This window comes from Saccopteryx leptura, chromosome 3 (assembly GCF_036850995.1).
Source record: "Saccopteryx leptura isolate mSacLep1 chromosome 3, mSacLep1_pri_phased_curated, whole genome shotgun sequence".
Lineage (NCBI taxonomy): Eukaryota > Metazoa > Chordata > Mammalia > Chiroptera > Emballonuridae > Saccopteryx > Saccopteryx leptura.
Window position 1 is genome coordinate 117,906,136 of NC_089505.1, and position 18,282 is coordinate 117,924,417.

At 42.6% G+C, this 18,282-nt stretch overlaps 1 protein-coding gene and 1 pseudogene across 6 annotated transcripts in view; both read left to right on the plus strand.

Annotated features, from left to right (window-relative positions):
* Positions 1–18,282, plus strand: part of ST3GAL3 (ST3 beta-galactoside alpha-2,3-sialyltransferase 3) — a 212,589-nt gene that overhangs the window by 23,290 nt on the left and 171,017 nt on the right. For all 6 annotated transcript variants that reach the window (XM_066376093.1, XM_066376094.1, XM_066376095.1 and 3 more), the window contains exon 2: positions 4,624–4,768. In XM_066376093.1, the coding sequence (XP_066232190.1) occupies positions 4,627–4,768 (142 nt within the window). In that variant the 5' untranslated portion in view covers positions 4,624–4,626. The remainder of the gene's footprint in view (positions 1–4,623; positions 4,769–18,282) is intronic.
* On the plus strand, positions 6,290–10,091 carry LOC136397263 (protein FAM161B-like; annotated as a pseudogene).

The window sequence follows — 18,282 nt, forward strand, 5'->3', positions numbered from 1 at the left end:
TAATTAATAAGTGTCTTGTGGGCAGATACTTTGAGACTATATACTATCCAGTTTCTCAAAACTTACCCATTAATTTTAGCATCCTTTTACTTTTTTAGCTGAATTATTGCTAAAATGGTTGCTAAATGGCAGTTTTTCTAATTACATTATTCCTTCAGCATTCATTAGTTGACATTCCACTCTAAAGGATAGTTCTCTCCTCATTTATTATATTCTTATTTAATGGGTGATAATGCTCCAGCTTTGGCAGTTAGAAGCCCCTTGAACTGGCTTCTTTTTCCTTTTGACATATTCTTTCTCTTGGAGCATTTTCCTACTTTCAGTCACAACAAACTGTTTTGATATCTGATGAAGCACATCTTCTTCTCATTTTTCACTTAAAAAATTCTTAGCCCTGGCCGGTTGGGTCAGTGATAGAGCATCGGCCTGGCATGTGGATGTCCTGGGTTCGATTCATAGTTAGGGCACACAGGAGAAGCACCCATCTGCTTCTTTACCCTTTCCCCTCTCCTTTCTCTCTCTCTCTCTTCCCCTCCTGCAGCCAAGTCTCCATTGGAGCAAAGTTGGCCTGGGCGCTGAGGATGGCTCCATGGCCTCTGCCTCAGGTGCTAGAATGGCTCCGGTTACAATGGAGCAACGGCCCCAGATGGGCAGAGCATTGCCCCCTAGTGGGCTTGCTCGGTGGATCCTGGTCAGGCACATGTGGGAGTCTGTCTCTCTGCCTCCCTGCTTCCAACTTCAGAAAAATACAAAAAAAAAAAATCTTGGCTCCTCTTGGGCATAAAATCTTTCGATTAACTTTTTTTTTAAAAAAAGATTCTATTTATTCATTTTAAAGGGTGGGAGGGAGAGAGAGGAACAGGAAGCATCAACTCTCATATGTGCCTTGACCAGGCAAGCCCAGGGTTTTGAACTGGTGACCTCAGCGTTCCATGTCAATGCTTTATCCACTGCGCTACCACAGGTCAGGCCAGACTAACTTTAGAATTTAAAAAATCATGATTAGATTTTTAAAAATCATGGATTTTGACTGGAGTTAGACTAAATTTATAGAAAACTGACATTTCAGGAGAAATGAGATATTTTCATTTATTGAATCTTTTCACTTAGGAACCTGTTATATCACTGTATATATTTGGATCTTTTATGTCTTTTGGTGAAAATTTTGCCCATTTCTTCCTAAATTTATTTTTAGGTAATCTCTAGGCTTTGTTGTCATCATGAATGGAATTTTTCCCCTTTCATTTTCTAATTGGTCATTGCTGGTATAGTTTTTAAGAAGCTTTTGATTTAATCTTATAATCACCTACTTTATTGAACTTTCTATCAGTTCTCATGTTTTTACAGTTGATTCTCTTGGATTTTCTAGGTGGACACATATATAAATTACAGATGATAACTTCATTTATAATATTTATACTTAATTTCTTTCTCCTGTGTTATCTGGTGGCTAAGACACCTGAATGGAGGTGGGGCGAGGTTATCCTGGATGTCTTCTTGGCCAATGTATCAAAGAATGTGCAACAGGTGAAATAGGGTGGAGAGTGCGTTCCAGACAAGCCTTGGGGAGAGAAACAGTAAGGCAGTGCTCAGTGAATAGAAATAATGGCTAGAGCATAGGACACAAACGGGGTTGGGAGAAGAAAGAGATGGGTTGGAGAGTGAATAGAAAGGCCCAGTCAGAAGTTGCTGGACTTTTTTTTTCTGAAGCTGGAAATGGGGAGGCAGTCAGACAGACTCCCGCATGCGCCCGACCAGGATCCACCCGGCACGCCCACCAGGGGGCGATGCTCTGCCCATCCAGGGCGTCGCTCTGTTGCGACCAGAGCCACTCTAGCACCTGAGGCAGAGGCCATGGAGCCATCCTCAGCACCCGGGCCAACTTTGCTCCAATGGAGCCTTGGCTGCAGGAGGGGAAGAGAGAGACAGAGAGGAAGGAGAGGGGGAGGGGTGGAGAAGCAGATGGGCACTTCTCCTGTGTGCCCTAGCCGGAATCGAACCCGGGACTTCCACACGCCAGGCTGACGCTCTACCACTGAGCCAACTGGCCAGGGCTGGACTTTTTTTTTTATTATTTAAATTTATTTTATTAAGTGAGAGGCGGAAGGCAGAGAGACAGACTCCCACATGCACCTCAACTGGCATCCAGCCAGCAAGCACCCTATTGGGCTATGCTCTGCCCATCTCGGGCTGTTGCCTCATTGCTTGGCAACTGAGCTGTTTTAGCGCCTGAGGCAAGGCCATGGAGCCATCCTCAGCACTGCAGCTAACTTACTCAAACCAATGGAGCCATGCTGCGGGAGGAGAAAAGAGAGAGAGAGGAGAGGGAGAGAAAAGGGAGGGTGGAAGAGAAGCAGATGATCACTTTTCCTGTGTGCCCTGATAGGGAATCAAACCTGGGACTTCCACATGCTGGGCTGATGCTCTACCACTGATCTAGGGCAGAAGCTGTTAGACCAGGGGTCAGGAACCTATGGCTCGCAAGACAGATGTGGCTCTTTTGATGGCTGCATCTGGCTCATAGACAAATCTTTAATAAAAAAAATAATAATGTTAAAAATAAAAATATTCTCATGTATTACAATCCACTCATTTCCTACCACTCATGTTCATGGTTGCGGGTGGCTGGAGCCAATCACAGCTGTCCTCCAGGACAACACCAAATTTTTATTGGGTAATGTGTAACATACATGGGTCGTTGTATGGCTCTCATGGAATTACATTTTAAAATATGTGGCGTTCATGGCTCTCTCAGCCAAAAAGGTTCCCGACCCCTGTGTTAGACTCGTAAGAGCAATTACTTTATTTTAAAGGAATTGAGAATTTAGTGAAAGATTTGTTAAGTAGAATGACCCCCCAAAGATGTTCATAGCTAATCCCTGGAATTTGTAAATATTATGTTACTTTACATGGAAAAGGGACTTTGCAGATGAAATTATGACTATAGAATTTAAAATCGGGAGAGATTATCCTGGATTAGTCAGGTAGGCCCAATATAATCACAGGAGTCTGAAAAGCAAAGAAGTTTCTCTGGTTGGAAGCCGAAGCAGGGTGTGGTAGGGGGAAGTTGGAGAGATTCACAGTGAGAGGGATTTAATGCACCATGGCTAAAGGGAACCACATGGCAAGCATGGGAAGGAATACAGGAACAAAGACAGCTGTCAAGGAAACTGGGAACCTCGGCTGCAAGGAACTGAATTTGACCAACAGCCTGATGAACCTGGAAGTAGAGTCATCTCCAATGTCTCCAGAAAGCCCTACTGACCACTTGGTTTTGCTGTGAGACTATGCAGAGTACCCTGCTGATCCATACTGTGTCTAGACTTTTGGCTTAAAAAACTCTGAGAAGATAAATTTGTGTCATTTTAAGCTGCTGTATTTGTGGTACTTTTTTTTTTTCTTTTTTTTGAGACAGAAAGAGAGATTGACAAAGAGGGACAGACAGGAAGGGAGAGAGATAAGAAGCATCAAGTCTTCGATGTGGCACCTTAGTTCATTGATTGCTTTCTCTTATGTGCCTTGATGGGGGGGGTGGCTACACCGGAGTGAATGACCCCTTGTTCAAGCTAGTAACCTTGGGCTTTAAGCCAGTGACCCCACACTTAAGCTGGTGAGCTTGCGTTCAAGCCGGTGACCTTGGGGCTTCAAACCTGGGTCCTCTGCATCCCAGTCCGATGCTCCATCCACTGCCCCACCGCCTGGTCAGGCTGTGGTACTTTTTTATCGCAGCAGTAGAATACCAGTACTGAGGGGTTTAGGCAGAGAAGTAATGTGAGAATTAGTGTTTTTTTTTTTTTTTTTAATTTATTTTTCTGAAGCTGGAAACCGGGAGAGACAGTCAGACAGACTCCCGCATGTGCCTGACCGGATCCACCCAGCACGCCCACCAGGGGGCGACGCTCTGCCTCTCCGGGGCGTCGCTCTGTTGCGACCAGAGCCACTCTAGTGCCTGGGGCAGAGGCCAAGGAGCCATCCCCAGCGCCCGGGCCATCTTTGCTCCAATGGAGCCTCGCTGCGGGAGGGGAAGAGAGAGACAGAGAGAGAGGAAGGAGAGGGGGAGGGGTGGAGAAGCAGATGGGCGCTTCTCTTGTGTTCCTTGGCCGGGAATCGAACCCGGGACTTCTGCACGCCAGGCCGACGCTCTACCACTGAGCCAACTGGCCAGGGCAGAATTTGTGTTTTTAACAGACTACTCCTGTGCTAGATGGAAAATGGGTTTGGGAGAATGCAAACTGGGAGGCAGGGAAACTTGTCTTTGGGAATCCTGTGGTGGTGTAGATGGAGGGTAGTGATGGTGGGGAGAGAACATGATTTGATACTTATTTGGGAGGTTGGAATTACGAGAATTTGGTCATTGATTGGGATATCAGGAATGAAGGGCAGGACACAGGATTACTGCTGAGCTCTGGCTTGGATGCTGAGTGGCTGGTGAAGCTGTTTCTTGACGCAGGGATGAGCAGATTGAAAGATGCCATGTTGTGAATTTAAAGATAATTCTAGGTTCTTCATTTGGAAATTCTCCTATAAATACTTATTTTAAGGTAGAGTATATTAAGAAGACTATTGCTTTATCTTTCAAGACCTAAATTGGTTTTATTTTGTGGCTTTGTTTTGTTTTTTTAGGTCATGTGGGAAATCGTAAATCATGTGAAGATGGGACTCTTAGTATTTGTGCGCAATCTGCTGCTAGCCCTCTGCCTTTTTCTGGTACTGGGATTTTTGTATTATTCTGCATGGAAGCTACATTTACTCCAGTGGGAGGACTCCAGTAAGTATGGTCACTCTTGCTTACCCCCAGGGAAAGCCTGCTGCAGATCAGTGATTGGCTTTTCGTGTGACTAATGCTCTCATATTCTTCAGAGGTGGGCAGTGAGAGTAAACTGACCATTTCTGGGATTTCTGCTTAGAAATTGACTACTTTTGTTGCTGTTGGTTAAGAACTTAACAAAACAAAACAAACAAAAAACAAAACTGCATGCCATGGCAAATCCTTTTATGAACCCAGTGAAAATGTGCTATTATTCTTCAATAAAAACTCAGACTGTATCAATACTTCTAGTCCTTGAATGTTGTTCTTTTTAATTACTATAGTGTATTGCCGTTCTCATTTACCATTTATTGCCTTAGTGCTTGGTAGTGAAGTTGGTTTTCTTTTGCCTTTAAAACATCATCTTTACATTTTTCTTGAATTTTCAACTTAATATTGTCTTTATTTTCCCTAAAGAAATTTTGTCGACTTAATATTTTTAGCTTTTGCTGGTACTGAATTTATACCTGAATAGATTAATGACCCCCTAATCAATAACTCCTATTCCCTTTCTTCCATTTGTGCCTCAGATCTCATGTGTTACCCCCATGTTCTACATAGCTGCTTGAACCCCTTGGACTTGGTTTCCGTTAGTTTTGCCTGTGTTGTGGTTTTAGTCTTGAAGTTGAAGGGCTTGTACTGAGCAACACCAGCTTTGCACATTCTTCTTTTGGCAGTAGCCTGAAGTATCACGTAATAACTACAAGTGGTTTTCCTTTTGGTTCTTCAGTCTGAAGGCTGTCTGAGCTTGTTGAAGGAAGTACCAGGTAGTCTGTTCTGATTCCTAGTGATTATATGTTCTCTAAAGTAGTTTTATTTTCACAAACATCTATCTGATACCAGTGTGGAATTCTCTTGAGAGTAGAGTTAGTCTTGATATAGGGTTAAAATGAGTTAGAATGAGTTGGAAGATGCAACTGGCAATCAGTCTCGTATTGAGACCTTATCATGGGAACTATTCCTATGAAGTAGCTCATTTATTTCTCATGTGGCCCAAACTACTGAAGCATTTTCAAGCTAACTTGAAATATGTAGTATTATATCTTTAATTTATTGTTGTATATGGAATATCTCTTAACTGCTTAGCTTAGAATTATCACTAATTACTTTGTGTTTCCAGTTTATTTAAATTTCAGTGTTCCAACTTATTTTTAAAATCAAGGAGACTACCCAAAATAAGGAGTGTTTATATCAGTGCAGTGCAGAATTCTGTAGTTAGTGGCATTCTATGTATCCATAATTGATAAATTAATGTTTCCATAAAATAAATAGAAATATGTGCAAGGGATGGGGTTCCCCTTTTCGCTAAAAGCTACTCACCTATAGAGACATAATCAAGGATTAAACAACATTTTTTTAGAGAAGTCAAGAAATAGATTAACTTTGTGGAAGACTCATTGTGTGTGAGGTTTTAGGCTAGACAATACATTTTTAATTTAATTTACTTCTTACCATAACCATATGAAGATGCTATTACTTACCATGTCAGAGAAGGGCCCTTTACTCAATAAAGTCCAGCTGAAGGGGCTTCCCAAAGCAGATGACTGCTGTGTAATGAAATGTAGTCTTTGCTTTAATAACTTTGATGATGATAACCAATAATAATGAAATTAAAATAACATTTTACTGAGTGTCTGCTATGTCTGTACTATGATAGAAATTTTATACTCATAATCTCATTTGATCTTCATAATTTCTATTGATTGTTATTATCCTCTTTTACAGATGTAGAGACAGGCTTCAAAGAGGCATAGTAATCAAGTTTGTATGTCTTTTGTCAGAGGAGCTTAGAGGGCACTTCCAAGTTTGAAAAGGAAATGTTTGTAGCATTATTTTTCCTTAGTTTTTATACTGTGTGTACAAGATAACCTGTTGGAATTCCTTCATGGTGGGTGGCAGAGAGGAATCTAGAGGGTTTTTTTATTATTAAATTATTCATTCAGTAAGCAGTACATTTGTTCCTATTATGGTTCATGTACTGCTCTGTGTAAGCTGGATATAAGATGAACATTCACCTTTACACTGTCAGCTGTAACATGAGAAATAAAACAACTATCATTTTATTCTTTCGTTAATCCCAAGGCATGTTGTCAAAGGATACACACTGCTTTGTTTTCAGCATCTGAGAGCTACATGTGTTCAAGGCTTAGTTAAATTGCCAGGATCTGGGTCAAATGCTTCACCTGAAAGGCTTCAAGAAGAAGACTAGTTTAGTTAACCAACATGTTTTTGAAAGTTCTGTGTAACTTATGATTTTTCAATTCTACATGTTAAGGAGCTTGGAAGTTGCTACTCTGTCCTAACAACAAGTAAAAAGCTGAACAGACTGAAAATATCAGTAATCTTCTTGGATCCATAAGAAAGGGGAAGACACAGGACAAAATGCTGTCCCCAAGGTTGGAGAAACAGGTGAATACAGAGTCTCATGTGGAAACTGTCACAGGAATGAGTGTCAGAGTAGGAAAACCTGAAATAGATACATAAAATGAATGACAGCAGTGATACAGGGATAAGAAGTAGCAATTAGGATTATTTTGTTATTACAAGGTACTCACCCTACCTGTGTAGTGGTATAGTGTTTGAAAGAGGACTTGAATTAGTTGTAAATATGTATTGCAAACTGTAGGGCAACTACTAAAAAAAGTATAAACAAATATAATCAATATGCTAAGAAAAGGGAGAAAGTGGAATCATAATATGATCAATTAAAAACACAAAAGGTGCCTGACCTGTGGTGGCACAGTGGGATAAAGCGTCGACCTGGAACACTGAGGTTGCTGGTTCACAACCTTGGGTTTGCCTGGTCAAGGCACATATGAGAGTTGATGCTTCCTGCTCCTCCCCCTTCTCTCTCTCTCTCTCTCTCTCTAAAAATCAATCAATAAAAAAAAACAAAAAACAGCCCTGGCCTGTTGGCTCAGTGGTAGAGCGTCGGCCTGGCGTGCAGAAGTCCCGGGTTCGATTCCCAGCCAGGGCACACAGGAGAAGTGCCCATCTGCTTCTCCACCCCTCCCCCTCTCCTTCCTTTCTGTCTCTCTCTTCCCCTTCCGCAGCCAAGGCTCCACTGGAGCAAAGTTAGCCCGGGCGCTGGGGATGGCTCCTCGGCCTCTGCCCCAGGCACTAGAGTGGCTGTGGTCGCAACAGAGCGACGCCCTGGAGGGGCAGAGCATCGCCCCCTGGTGGGCAGAGCGTCGCCCCCTGGTGGGCGTGCCAGGTGGATCCCGGTCGGGCACATGCGGGAGTCTGTCTGACTGTCTCTCCCCGTTTCCGGCTTCAGAAAAATACAGGAAAAAACCCCCAAAAAACCACAAAAGGTGTAAAACATGGAAGACAAAAATAGGAACAAAGAACAAGGGCAAGCCTGACCAGGCGGTGGCACAGTGGATAGAGCATTGGACTGGGATGTGGAGGACCCAGGTTCGAGACCCTGAGGTTGCCAGCTTGAGTGCGGGCTCATCTGGCTTGAGCAAAAAAAGCTCACCATTTGGACCCAAAGTCGCTGGCTTGAGCAAGGGGTTGCTCGGTCTGCTGAAGGCCCATGGTCAAGGCACATATGAGAAAGCAATCAATGAACAACTAAGGTGTCGCAATGAAAAAGTGATGATTGATGCTTCTCATCTCTCTCCGTTCCTGTCTGTCTGTCCCTATCTATCCCTCTCTCTGACTCTCTATCCCTGTAAAAAAATTAAAAAAAAAACAAAAAAGAACAAGGGCAACAAATGGAAAACAGTAGTGAATAGCGTATTACTCCAGCTGTATCAGTAATCACTCTGAACATCAGTAGTCTAAAAGCACCCAATAAAAGGCACAGATTGTCAGAGTGGATCAAAAAAATAAGACCCAGCTATCTGTAGTCTATTAGAAAGCCACTTTAAATATAAAGACATATATGTAGATTAAAAGTAAAGAAAGAAAAATATACTTTGCTAATACTAATTAAAAGAAGGCAGAAGGTAGCTTCCAGTTAAGTGGTGGTGTAGGTAAATGCAGCACTTTCATTGTCCCACAACCACATCAGAATTACAACTAAACTACACCACAACCATCATTCAGAATTTCCTGAAAACTAGCTGAACAGAAGTCTTACAACTAAGAATATAAAGAAGCCACATCAAGACTAGTAAGAGGGAGGAGATGAAAGGAAACTGAGCTCTTCAGGAAAATTCGCATCCAGATGAAAGCCCAGGACATGCTCCAGATGGCCTCCTCCCCCATCACCCTGTCCAGTCGCAGGGCTGACCCACGGCTTCGCACTGCCACCCGAACCCAGGAGGAAAAGCTTGCGTTTCTGCAGACTGACTTTGGATTCCAGCCTCAGGTGAACCCCACCGTCCGGGACTATGAGGGCCTTTACAAGGCCTTCCAGAGAAGAGCTGCCAAGAGAAAGGACACCCGAGAGGTAACTCGCAACAAGCCCTTCTTACTGAGAACCGCCAGCCTGTGTTGCACTCAGCGACCCTGTGATGCTGTCGCCACCACCGAAGGGAGGAAGGACTCCGCAGCTACCCACCACACCCCGGTCAAGGAGCCGTTCTCTGAGTGGCCTGGCTTCCCTCTCTGCCAACACCCTCCCTGTGCACATCACAGATGCCACCAGGAAGAGGGAGTCTGCAGTCAGGAATTCACTTGAAAAAAAGGACAAAGCAGATGAGAGTGCCAGTGGTTGGAGATGCATAAAAGGAAGTGTCAAGCAATGTCTAAATCTGTGACCTTGCGAGCAAAAGCCATGGATCCCCATAAAAGCCTGGAGGAGGTATTCAAAGCAAAGCTGAAATAAAACAGGAACAATGACCATAAAAGAGCAAAACAGTGTAAGAAGGAATTGGAGGAAATGAAAAAGAATACAAACAAGGCCCTACCTCTTCGAACAAGTTACCAAGGACTTTGCCAGGAAAGAAGCAGCACAACGGTATCAAGACACCCTGAAGCAGGCTGGACTGGATGAAGACTTTGTGAGGAACAAGGGTCAGGGCACCAGGGCTATGCAGCGGAAAGAGCAGTCAGAAGTCCATGATTACCCCAGCACCCATGATACAGCAAAACTCGGCATCAGAGAGCCATAGCAGGATTTAGAAGGATCTCCAGGACAGCCTACAAGCCCCATGAAAGAACAGGAGGAGCTGTTTTTTGGATTGCTAGATAATCTTCAATCACTTGCTTAATCAGTACACTTAAAATGACTGCTTTTCAATAAATATTAAGCAGCTAACATTGGGTTAAATCAAAGCAGGCAGAAACATGGTTTTAAATCATGGCTGTTCTTGGAGAATGGGGAAAAGTCGCAGATAACAGGGAATGGTTCAAGTAAAAGAAGTGGAGAAGCTCCGAGACGGGAACCTGAGCCAAGTGAGGGGCTCTTCGTGCCTCACACTTAAACATTAGGTACAGAAAAAAGGGCACAAACCCACTGCCTGCCGGGACTAGTCAGAAAACAAATGGGTCAAATGGGCGGGCTATAAGACAGCAGGAGAGACTGGAGTCTCTGTTAGAAGACAGCCCCAGATTGCCAGATCAGCTGCATTTTCACCAGACGCCAGAAACCTGCGTGGTGGCAACTGTTTAAAAAGTGCTTGCAAATATTGTATGGAAAAAATAAAACACCCGGGGGAGGGAGGTCAAGTTTGCAGCTTCTAGTACAAGGTTTCAACCTCAGCCCTATGGACATTTTGGGCCAGATGAGTCTTTGCTGGGTGTGGGGAGAGGGAGCTGTCCTTACACTGTAGGATGTGTAGCAGTATTCCTGGCCTCTACTCACCAGATGCCATGACCAACTCCCCAGTTGTGACAACCAAACATGTTTCTAGACATTGCCAAATGTCCCCAGAGGAGTGGGGTACAAAATGTCCCCAATGGAGAAGCACTGCTCTAGTATAAAAGTCAGCCTACAGGAAAATAAAAACTGACATTTCAAAAAAAAAAAAAAAAGACTAGTAAGAGGGTCAGAAATACAGAATGGGCTGGTCCCACATCCATGTGTGACAGATAAAAATTGGGAGAGGATATCTTGGCTGCAGAGGTGCCTGTTAGGAGTGAGGGGTTCCAGACCCACACCAGGACCCTCAAGCCCAGGGTTCTAGTGCTGGGAGTCATCATAACTTCTGGCTATAAAAACCAGCCAGAACTGTGGCCAAGTGAGATGGAGGGCTGCTAGAGCCCCAGGAAGTTCCTCTTAAGGGGCCTGTATACAGACTTACTCATACTCCCTCTGAGATCCAGTGCTGGGACAGTAGCATCAAAGGCACCAGAGACATGGGGAGGAACTGAATTGTCTGGCATCAGGATGTAAGTTAGAGAGACAGCTTCTCCCAGACAGAAGTGCTGGCAGCGGCCATTGTTCCTTTTCTGAGCTCCCCACACAGAGCCAGCAGGTGGGCACTGTATCTGAGTCTCCATCAATCTGGCCATCACTGTTTTCCCTTCTCTAGTGATTCCCTGAGTACCCTACCCCACCCACCTAACTGTTCCCAGTGACCCTGCCATACAGATGGTCTTGGCTCATGCTTCTGAGCCAAGACAATTATAATCTTTCAAACAAGCAGCATCTGGCCTGTTTGTCCTATACTTCTCACTAAGTGGCCCCATGATCTACACTAGTGGCAGCTGGCCTTGGTTTACAGCTTGGTGTGTCCTGGGCACTTCCAAGACCAGCACAAGTAGCAGCCATTTGCAGATTGGTTTGTAGCTCACGCCAGGAGAGGATGGGAGAGAGTGAGTGAGAGACAGAAACATTGATCTCTTTCTGTATGTTCCCTGACTGGGGATTGAACTGGCAATTTCTGTGCTTCAGGATGATGCTCTAACCAACCAAGTGGCCAGGGCAAAGAGAGAATCTTAAAAGCAGCAAGAGAAAAGCAGTGAGTTACCTACAAGGGAGCTCCCATAAGACTGTCAGCTGGTTTCTCAACAGAAACTTTGCGGGCCAGAAGGGATTGGCAAGAAGTATTCAAAGTGATGAAAAGTGAGGACGTACAACGAAGATTACTCTACCCAGCAGAGCCATTGTTTAGAATTAAAGGACATATAAAGAGTTTCCCAGCCTGGCCAGTTGGTGGCACAGTGATTAGAGCGTCGGACTGGAACGTGGAGGACCCAGGTTCAAAACCCTGAAGTCACTGGCTTGAGCATGGGCTCATCTGGTTTGAGCAAGGCTTACCAGCTTGAGCCCAAGATTGCTGGCTTGAGCAAAGGGTCACTAGATCTGTACCCCCCCCCAATCAAGGCACATATGAGAAAGCAATTAGTGAACAACTAAAGTGCTGCAATGAAAAATTGATGCTTCTCTCTCTCTCCCTTCCTGTCCCATTCTGTCCCTCTCTCTGTCACAGAAAAATAAAATAAAATAAAAATAAAGAACTTCCTAGACAAAAAGAGGTAAAGGTGCCGCGGACCAGCGCAGCTAGTAATTGTCCAGGTCCTGAGTGAGAATGGTGCAGAATGAAGAAATAAACTTGGAGAGGAAAAGGATGTGATCGGGAGGTCTCTTCACAGCTGATAGCTTGCAAGAGCAAGTTTCCACCCCCAAATCACTTTATTTATAGGGCAGAGCAAAGTCATTAGCAAATCAAAGAGATCTCTGATACAAAGTCACATTTCCAAGGCAACCCAAGAATTCTCCCAAGTGCAGAAAACCCTCCACTCTGCATAATATCTTAACTTCACAAAACAAAGGTTAAACATAGCTAACAGGTGTGGAGAAAGGCATGTAAATTGCCTCTAGCAACTTAAGCAAGCAAGTGAGGTGGGGGGATGGGACAAGTACAAATACTCAGCTTCATAGCCAATATGGAGGTGTGGGGAAGAGCTTAGCCTTTAGCTTAAGCCTTAAACTGCTAGGGCTTTGCCAGCTTGCAGTCTCCCACATAAAGGAATTAATCACCACCAAACAGTGTTACACAAAATGTTAAAGGATCATCTTTAAAAGAAGAAAAAAAAAAGATAAAAATGTGAACTATAAAATGACAATAAATACATATCTATCAATAATTGAATCTAAAAACCAAATGAACAAGCAGAACAGAAACAGACTCATAGATACAGAGAACATTTTGACAGTTCCCAGATGGGTTTGGAGGATGGGTAAAGAAGGTGATGGGATTAAGAAGTACAAATTGATTGTTATAGAATAGTCATGGGGATGTAAAGTACAGCATTGGGAATATAGTCAGTGATATTCTAATAACTATGTATGGTGTCAGATGGTACAAGATTTATCAGGATGATCACGTGGTAAGATGTATATTGTCTAATCACTGGGTTGTTCGCTTGAAACTAATATAATACTGTATATCAACTGTCATTGAAAAATGAAAAATAAACAAGAAAGTAATCAGTAATAAAGATGTTATTACATAATAAGATTCTTAAAAAAGGCAGAAAAATTCTTAATGTGAATACACCTAACAACAGATCCTCAGTCTATATGAAACAAAAACTAATAGAATTGCAAAAAGAAAAAGATTAAGCCACTATCATAGTTGGAGATCTCAGTACCACTCTATCAGAAATGGACAGATCCAAGCAGGCAGAAAATTATTAAGGATATAGTTTAATTCAACAATACCATTAATCAACTGTATATAATTGACATTTACAGACTACTTCATCTAACAATAGCAGAATACACATTATTATCAAACTCACATGGACATTCAACTGCATTCTGGGTCATAAAACACCCCTAACAAATTTAAAAGGATAGAAATCATACAATGTCTACTCTTGGACAACAGGAGACTTAAATTAGAAATCAGTAACAGAAAGATGACTGGAAAAATTCATAAATATATGTATTTAAACAGTACACTTCTGAATGACACTTTGATCAAAGAAGATATATCAAAAGAATTTTCTTTTTTAGCAAGAGAGACTGAGAGACAGAGAGAGGGACAGACAGGGACAGAAAGGCAGGAAGGGAGAGAGATGAGACGCATCATTTATTTCCTCATTGCAGCACCTTAGTTGTTTGGTTTCTCATATGTGCCTTAATCGGGGGGCTCCAGCAGAGTGAGTGACCCTTGCTCAAGCCAGCGACCTTGGGCTTCAAGCCAGTGACCATGGAGTCATGTCTATGATCCCATGCTCAAGCCAGCAACCCCACCCTCAAGCTGGTGAGCCCACGCTCAAGCCGGATGAGCCCGTGCTCAAGCTGGTGACCTCGGAGTTTCGAACCTGGGTTCTCTGTGTCCCAGGCCCACACTCTATCCATCGTGCCACTGCCTGGTCAGGCTCAAAATATTTTTGAAATATTTTTATCTCAATGAAGATTAAAACAACTTACCAAGCTTTGTGAGATACAGCAAAAGCAGAAATTTACAGCATTGGATACATATATTAAAAAGAAGAAAGATTTAAAATCAATCATCTAAGTTTCTACTTTAGGAAACTAGAAAAAGAGCAAATTAAACCCAAAGAATGCAGAAGAAAATAAATAATAAAAATCAGAGCTGAAATTAATTAAAATGAAACCAGGAATGCAAAAGAGAAAAATCAGTGAATTTAAAATTAGTTTTTGGTTTTTTTAAAAACATTGATAAAATCAATAAGCCACCAGCCAGGCTAACTAAATAAAAAAGGGAGAAGACACAAATTACAAATATCAGAAGTGAAAGAGGGATCATCACTACTGATCTCATGGATATTACAAGGATTATAAAGAAATACTATGAACAACTCTTTGTCCTAGATAATAACCTAAGTGAGATGGACCAATTTCTTAAAGGGTACAATTTGCCAAAACTCACACAAAAAGAAATTGACAATCTGAATAGGTCTGTATCTATTAAAGAAATTGAATCAATAATCAGTATCTTCCAGAACAGAAAGCACTGGGCACAGCTGGTTTCACTGATGAATCTACTAAACTTGAAAGAAATTAAGCCAACTTGCTACCATTTCTTTCAGAGGATAGAAGCAGAGAGAATACTTTCTAACTCATTCTGATAGGCCAGCATTAATCTAATATCAAAACTAAACAAAAACATTACAAGAAAAGAAAAATACAGACTACTATCTGTCATAAACATAGATGGAAACATTCTCATATATATATCATAAATTTGATAATTAGCAAATAAAATCTAACACTTTATATAAATATTTCATGCATGCTGTAGTCATGGGAATTAACACAAGTATGCAAAGCTGGTTCAACATTCATAAATCAGTGAAAATCAATGAAAGTAATCCATCACATCAGGCTGAAGGAGAAAGGTTACATTTTTTTTTTTTTTAATTTTTCTGAAGTGAGAAGTGGGGAGGCAGAGAGATAGACTCTCGCATGTGCACAGCCGGGATCCACTGGGCATGCCCACCAGGGGGCGATGCTCTGCCCATTTGGGCTGTTGCTCTGTTGCAGCTAGAGCCATTCTAGTGCCTGAGGCCATGGAGCCATCCTCAGCGCCAGGGCCAACTTTACTCCAAATGGAGCCTTGGCTGCAGGAGGGGAAGAGAGAGACAGAGAGGAGAGGAGGAAGGGTGGAGAAGCATATGGGCGCTTCTCCTGTGTGCCCTGGCTGAGAATCAAACCCAGGACTTCCACATGCTGGGCCAATACTCTACTGCTGAGCCAACTGGCCAGGGCCGAAAAATTACATTTTTATATCAGTGGATACAGAAAGGTATTTGACAAAAATCCAACACCTAGTCATGATAAGAAAACAAACAAAATGAGTAAATTAGGAGTAGAAGAAAATTTTATCAAGTTGATAAAGTATATCTATAAAAACCCTTCAGCTAATGTCATACTTGATGAGAAACTAGCAGCTTTCCCACTAAGATCAGGAAGAAGGTAAAGGTGTCCCCTTTTGGCCCTGGCCTGTTGGCTCAGCTGTAGTGTCGGCCCAATGTTTGGAAGTCCTGGGTTTGATTCCTGATCAGGACACACAAGAGAAATGACCATCTGCTTCCCTTCCATCTCTTTCTCTCTTTTTCTCTCTGTCTTTCTCTGCCCCTCCCACAGCCATAGCTCAAATGGTTCGAGCAGAGTTGGCCCAGGCACTGAGGATGGCTCCATGGCCTCAGCCTCAGGTGCTAAAATAACGGTTACTGATTAATGGGGCTGCAGCCCAGCCCGGCAGTGTATCCCCCAGTAAGGGATTGCCAGGTGGATCCCAGTCGGGGCACATGTGGGAGTCTTATCTCTTCCTTCTTGCCTCTCACTTAATAAAAAAAAAAAAGAAAGAAAGATGTTCCCTCTCACCTTTTCAACATTGTACTGGAAGTCCTAGTTAATGCAATAGAACAACAACAAAAAAGGAAAGAAAAGGTATGCAGATTGTGGAGAAATAAAACTGTTTTTGTTTACAGTTGACATGATTGTCTACGAGAAGAACCCAAAAGAGTTGGCAAAAAATTGGAACTAGTAAGTTAATTATAACAAGGTTACAGAATACAAGTGACAAAAGTCAGTCACTTTTCTACAAATCAGCAATAAACATGTGCAGTTTGAACTTAGAAATACAATACCACTTACAGTGAGTGGTACCCTTAAAAATTAAAGCCTTAGGTATAAATGTAACAAAATATGTACAAGATCTATATAAGAAAAACTACCAAACTGATGAACAAAATCAAAAGAACTAAAGAGATACAGAGATATTCCATGTTCATGGAGGGGGGACTCAATATTGTAAAGAGGTCAGTTCTTCCCAACTGGGTCTATAAATTCAAGGCAATCTCAATCAAAATTCCAGCAAGTTATTTTGTGGATACCAACAAACTTCTTTTAAAGGTTTATGGGGAGAGGCAAAAGACCCACAGTATCCAACACAGTGTTGTAGAAGAACAAAGTTAGAAGTCTGGCAGTACCTGACTTCAAGACTTACTATAGCCTGATCAGTGGTGGTGCAGTGAATAGAGCATGACCGGGAACGCTGAGGTTGCCGGTTCAAAACCCAAGGTCACTGGCTTGAGTGTGGGGTCACCAGCTTGAGCGTGTAGTCATCAGCTTGAAAATGGGGTTGCTGGCTTGAGTGTGAGGTCTCCAGCTTAAGCATGAGGTCACTGGTTTGAGCACAGGGTCATGGACATGATCACAAGGTTGCCAGCTTGAGCCAGAGGTCATTGGCATAAGCCAAGGGATTGCTGGCTTAACTTGAGCCCAAGGTTGCAGGTTCCATCCCTAGTCACAACAGGTACAAGAAACAATCAATGCCCAACTAAGTAGAGCAATGAATTGATACTTCTCTCTCTAAAAAAAAAAAAAAAAAAAAAAAGACTTACTATAAAGCTACAGTAATCAAGATAGTGTGGTATTGGTGAAAGAATAGACAACTAGATGAGAATCCAGAAAAAGACCCACAAAAATACAGTCATCTGATATTTGTCAAAGTATCAAAGGCAATGCAATAGAGGAAATGGTAGTCTTTTTAGCAAGTGATGCTGGGAAAACAGAACACCCCTGTCCAAATGATTGTAGACACAGACTTTACACTTTCCTTTTTTTTTTTTTTTTTTGTATTTTTCCGAAGCTGGAAACGGGGAGAGACAGTCAGACAGACTCCCGCATGTGCCCGACGGGGATCCACCCGGCATGCCCACCAGGGGCGACGCTCTGCCCCTCCAGGGCTTCGCTCTGTCGCGCAACCAGAGCCACTCTAGCGCCTGGGGCAGAGGCCAAGGAGCCATCCCCAGCACCCGGGCCATCTTTGCTCCAATGGAGCCTCCGCTGCGGGAGGGGAAGAGAGAGACAGGGAGGAAGGAGAGGGAGAGGGGTGGAGAAGCAGATGGGCGCTTCTCCTGTGTGCCCTGGCCGGGAATCGTACCCGGGACCCCTGCACGCCAGGCCGACGCTCTTACCACTGAGCCAACCGGCCAGGGCGACTTTACACTTTTCAAAAAAATTAAAATGGATCATAGACCTAAGTGGAAAACACAAAACTAATATTTTTCAGAGACAGAGGAGAAAATTTAGATGACCTTGTGTTTGGTGATGACTTTTTAGATGCAACACTAAAGGCACAATTATGGAAGAAAGAACTGATAAACTGCACTTTATTAAAATTAATAACTTTTGCTCTGTAAAGAGAATGAAAAGACAAGTCACGCATTGGGAGAAAACATTTGTAAAAGACATATCTGATAGAAGTTTATTATTCAAAATATGTAAAGAACTTTTAAAACTCAACAATACAAACAAAGACAACCCAATTAAAAAATGGGCCAAAGACCTCACCAAAGTAGGTGTACATATGGAAAGTAAACATGAAAAGATGCCCGACATCATATGTCATCAGAGAAATGTAAATTAAAACAACAGCGAGATACCATTACATACCTGTAAGAATGGCCAAAATATGGAACCCTGATAACACCAAGTGCTGATGAAGATATGGAGCATCAGGAATTCTCATTCATTGCTGGTGGGAGTGCAAAATGGTAAGGCTACTTTGGAAGGCAGTTTCTTATAAAGCTAAATATACTCTTAGTCTACAGAATCATATTTCTTGGTATTTACCCAGTGGAGTTGAAAACTTATG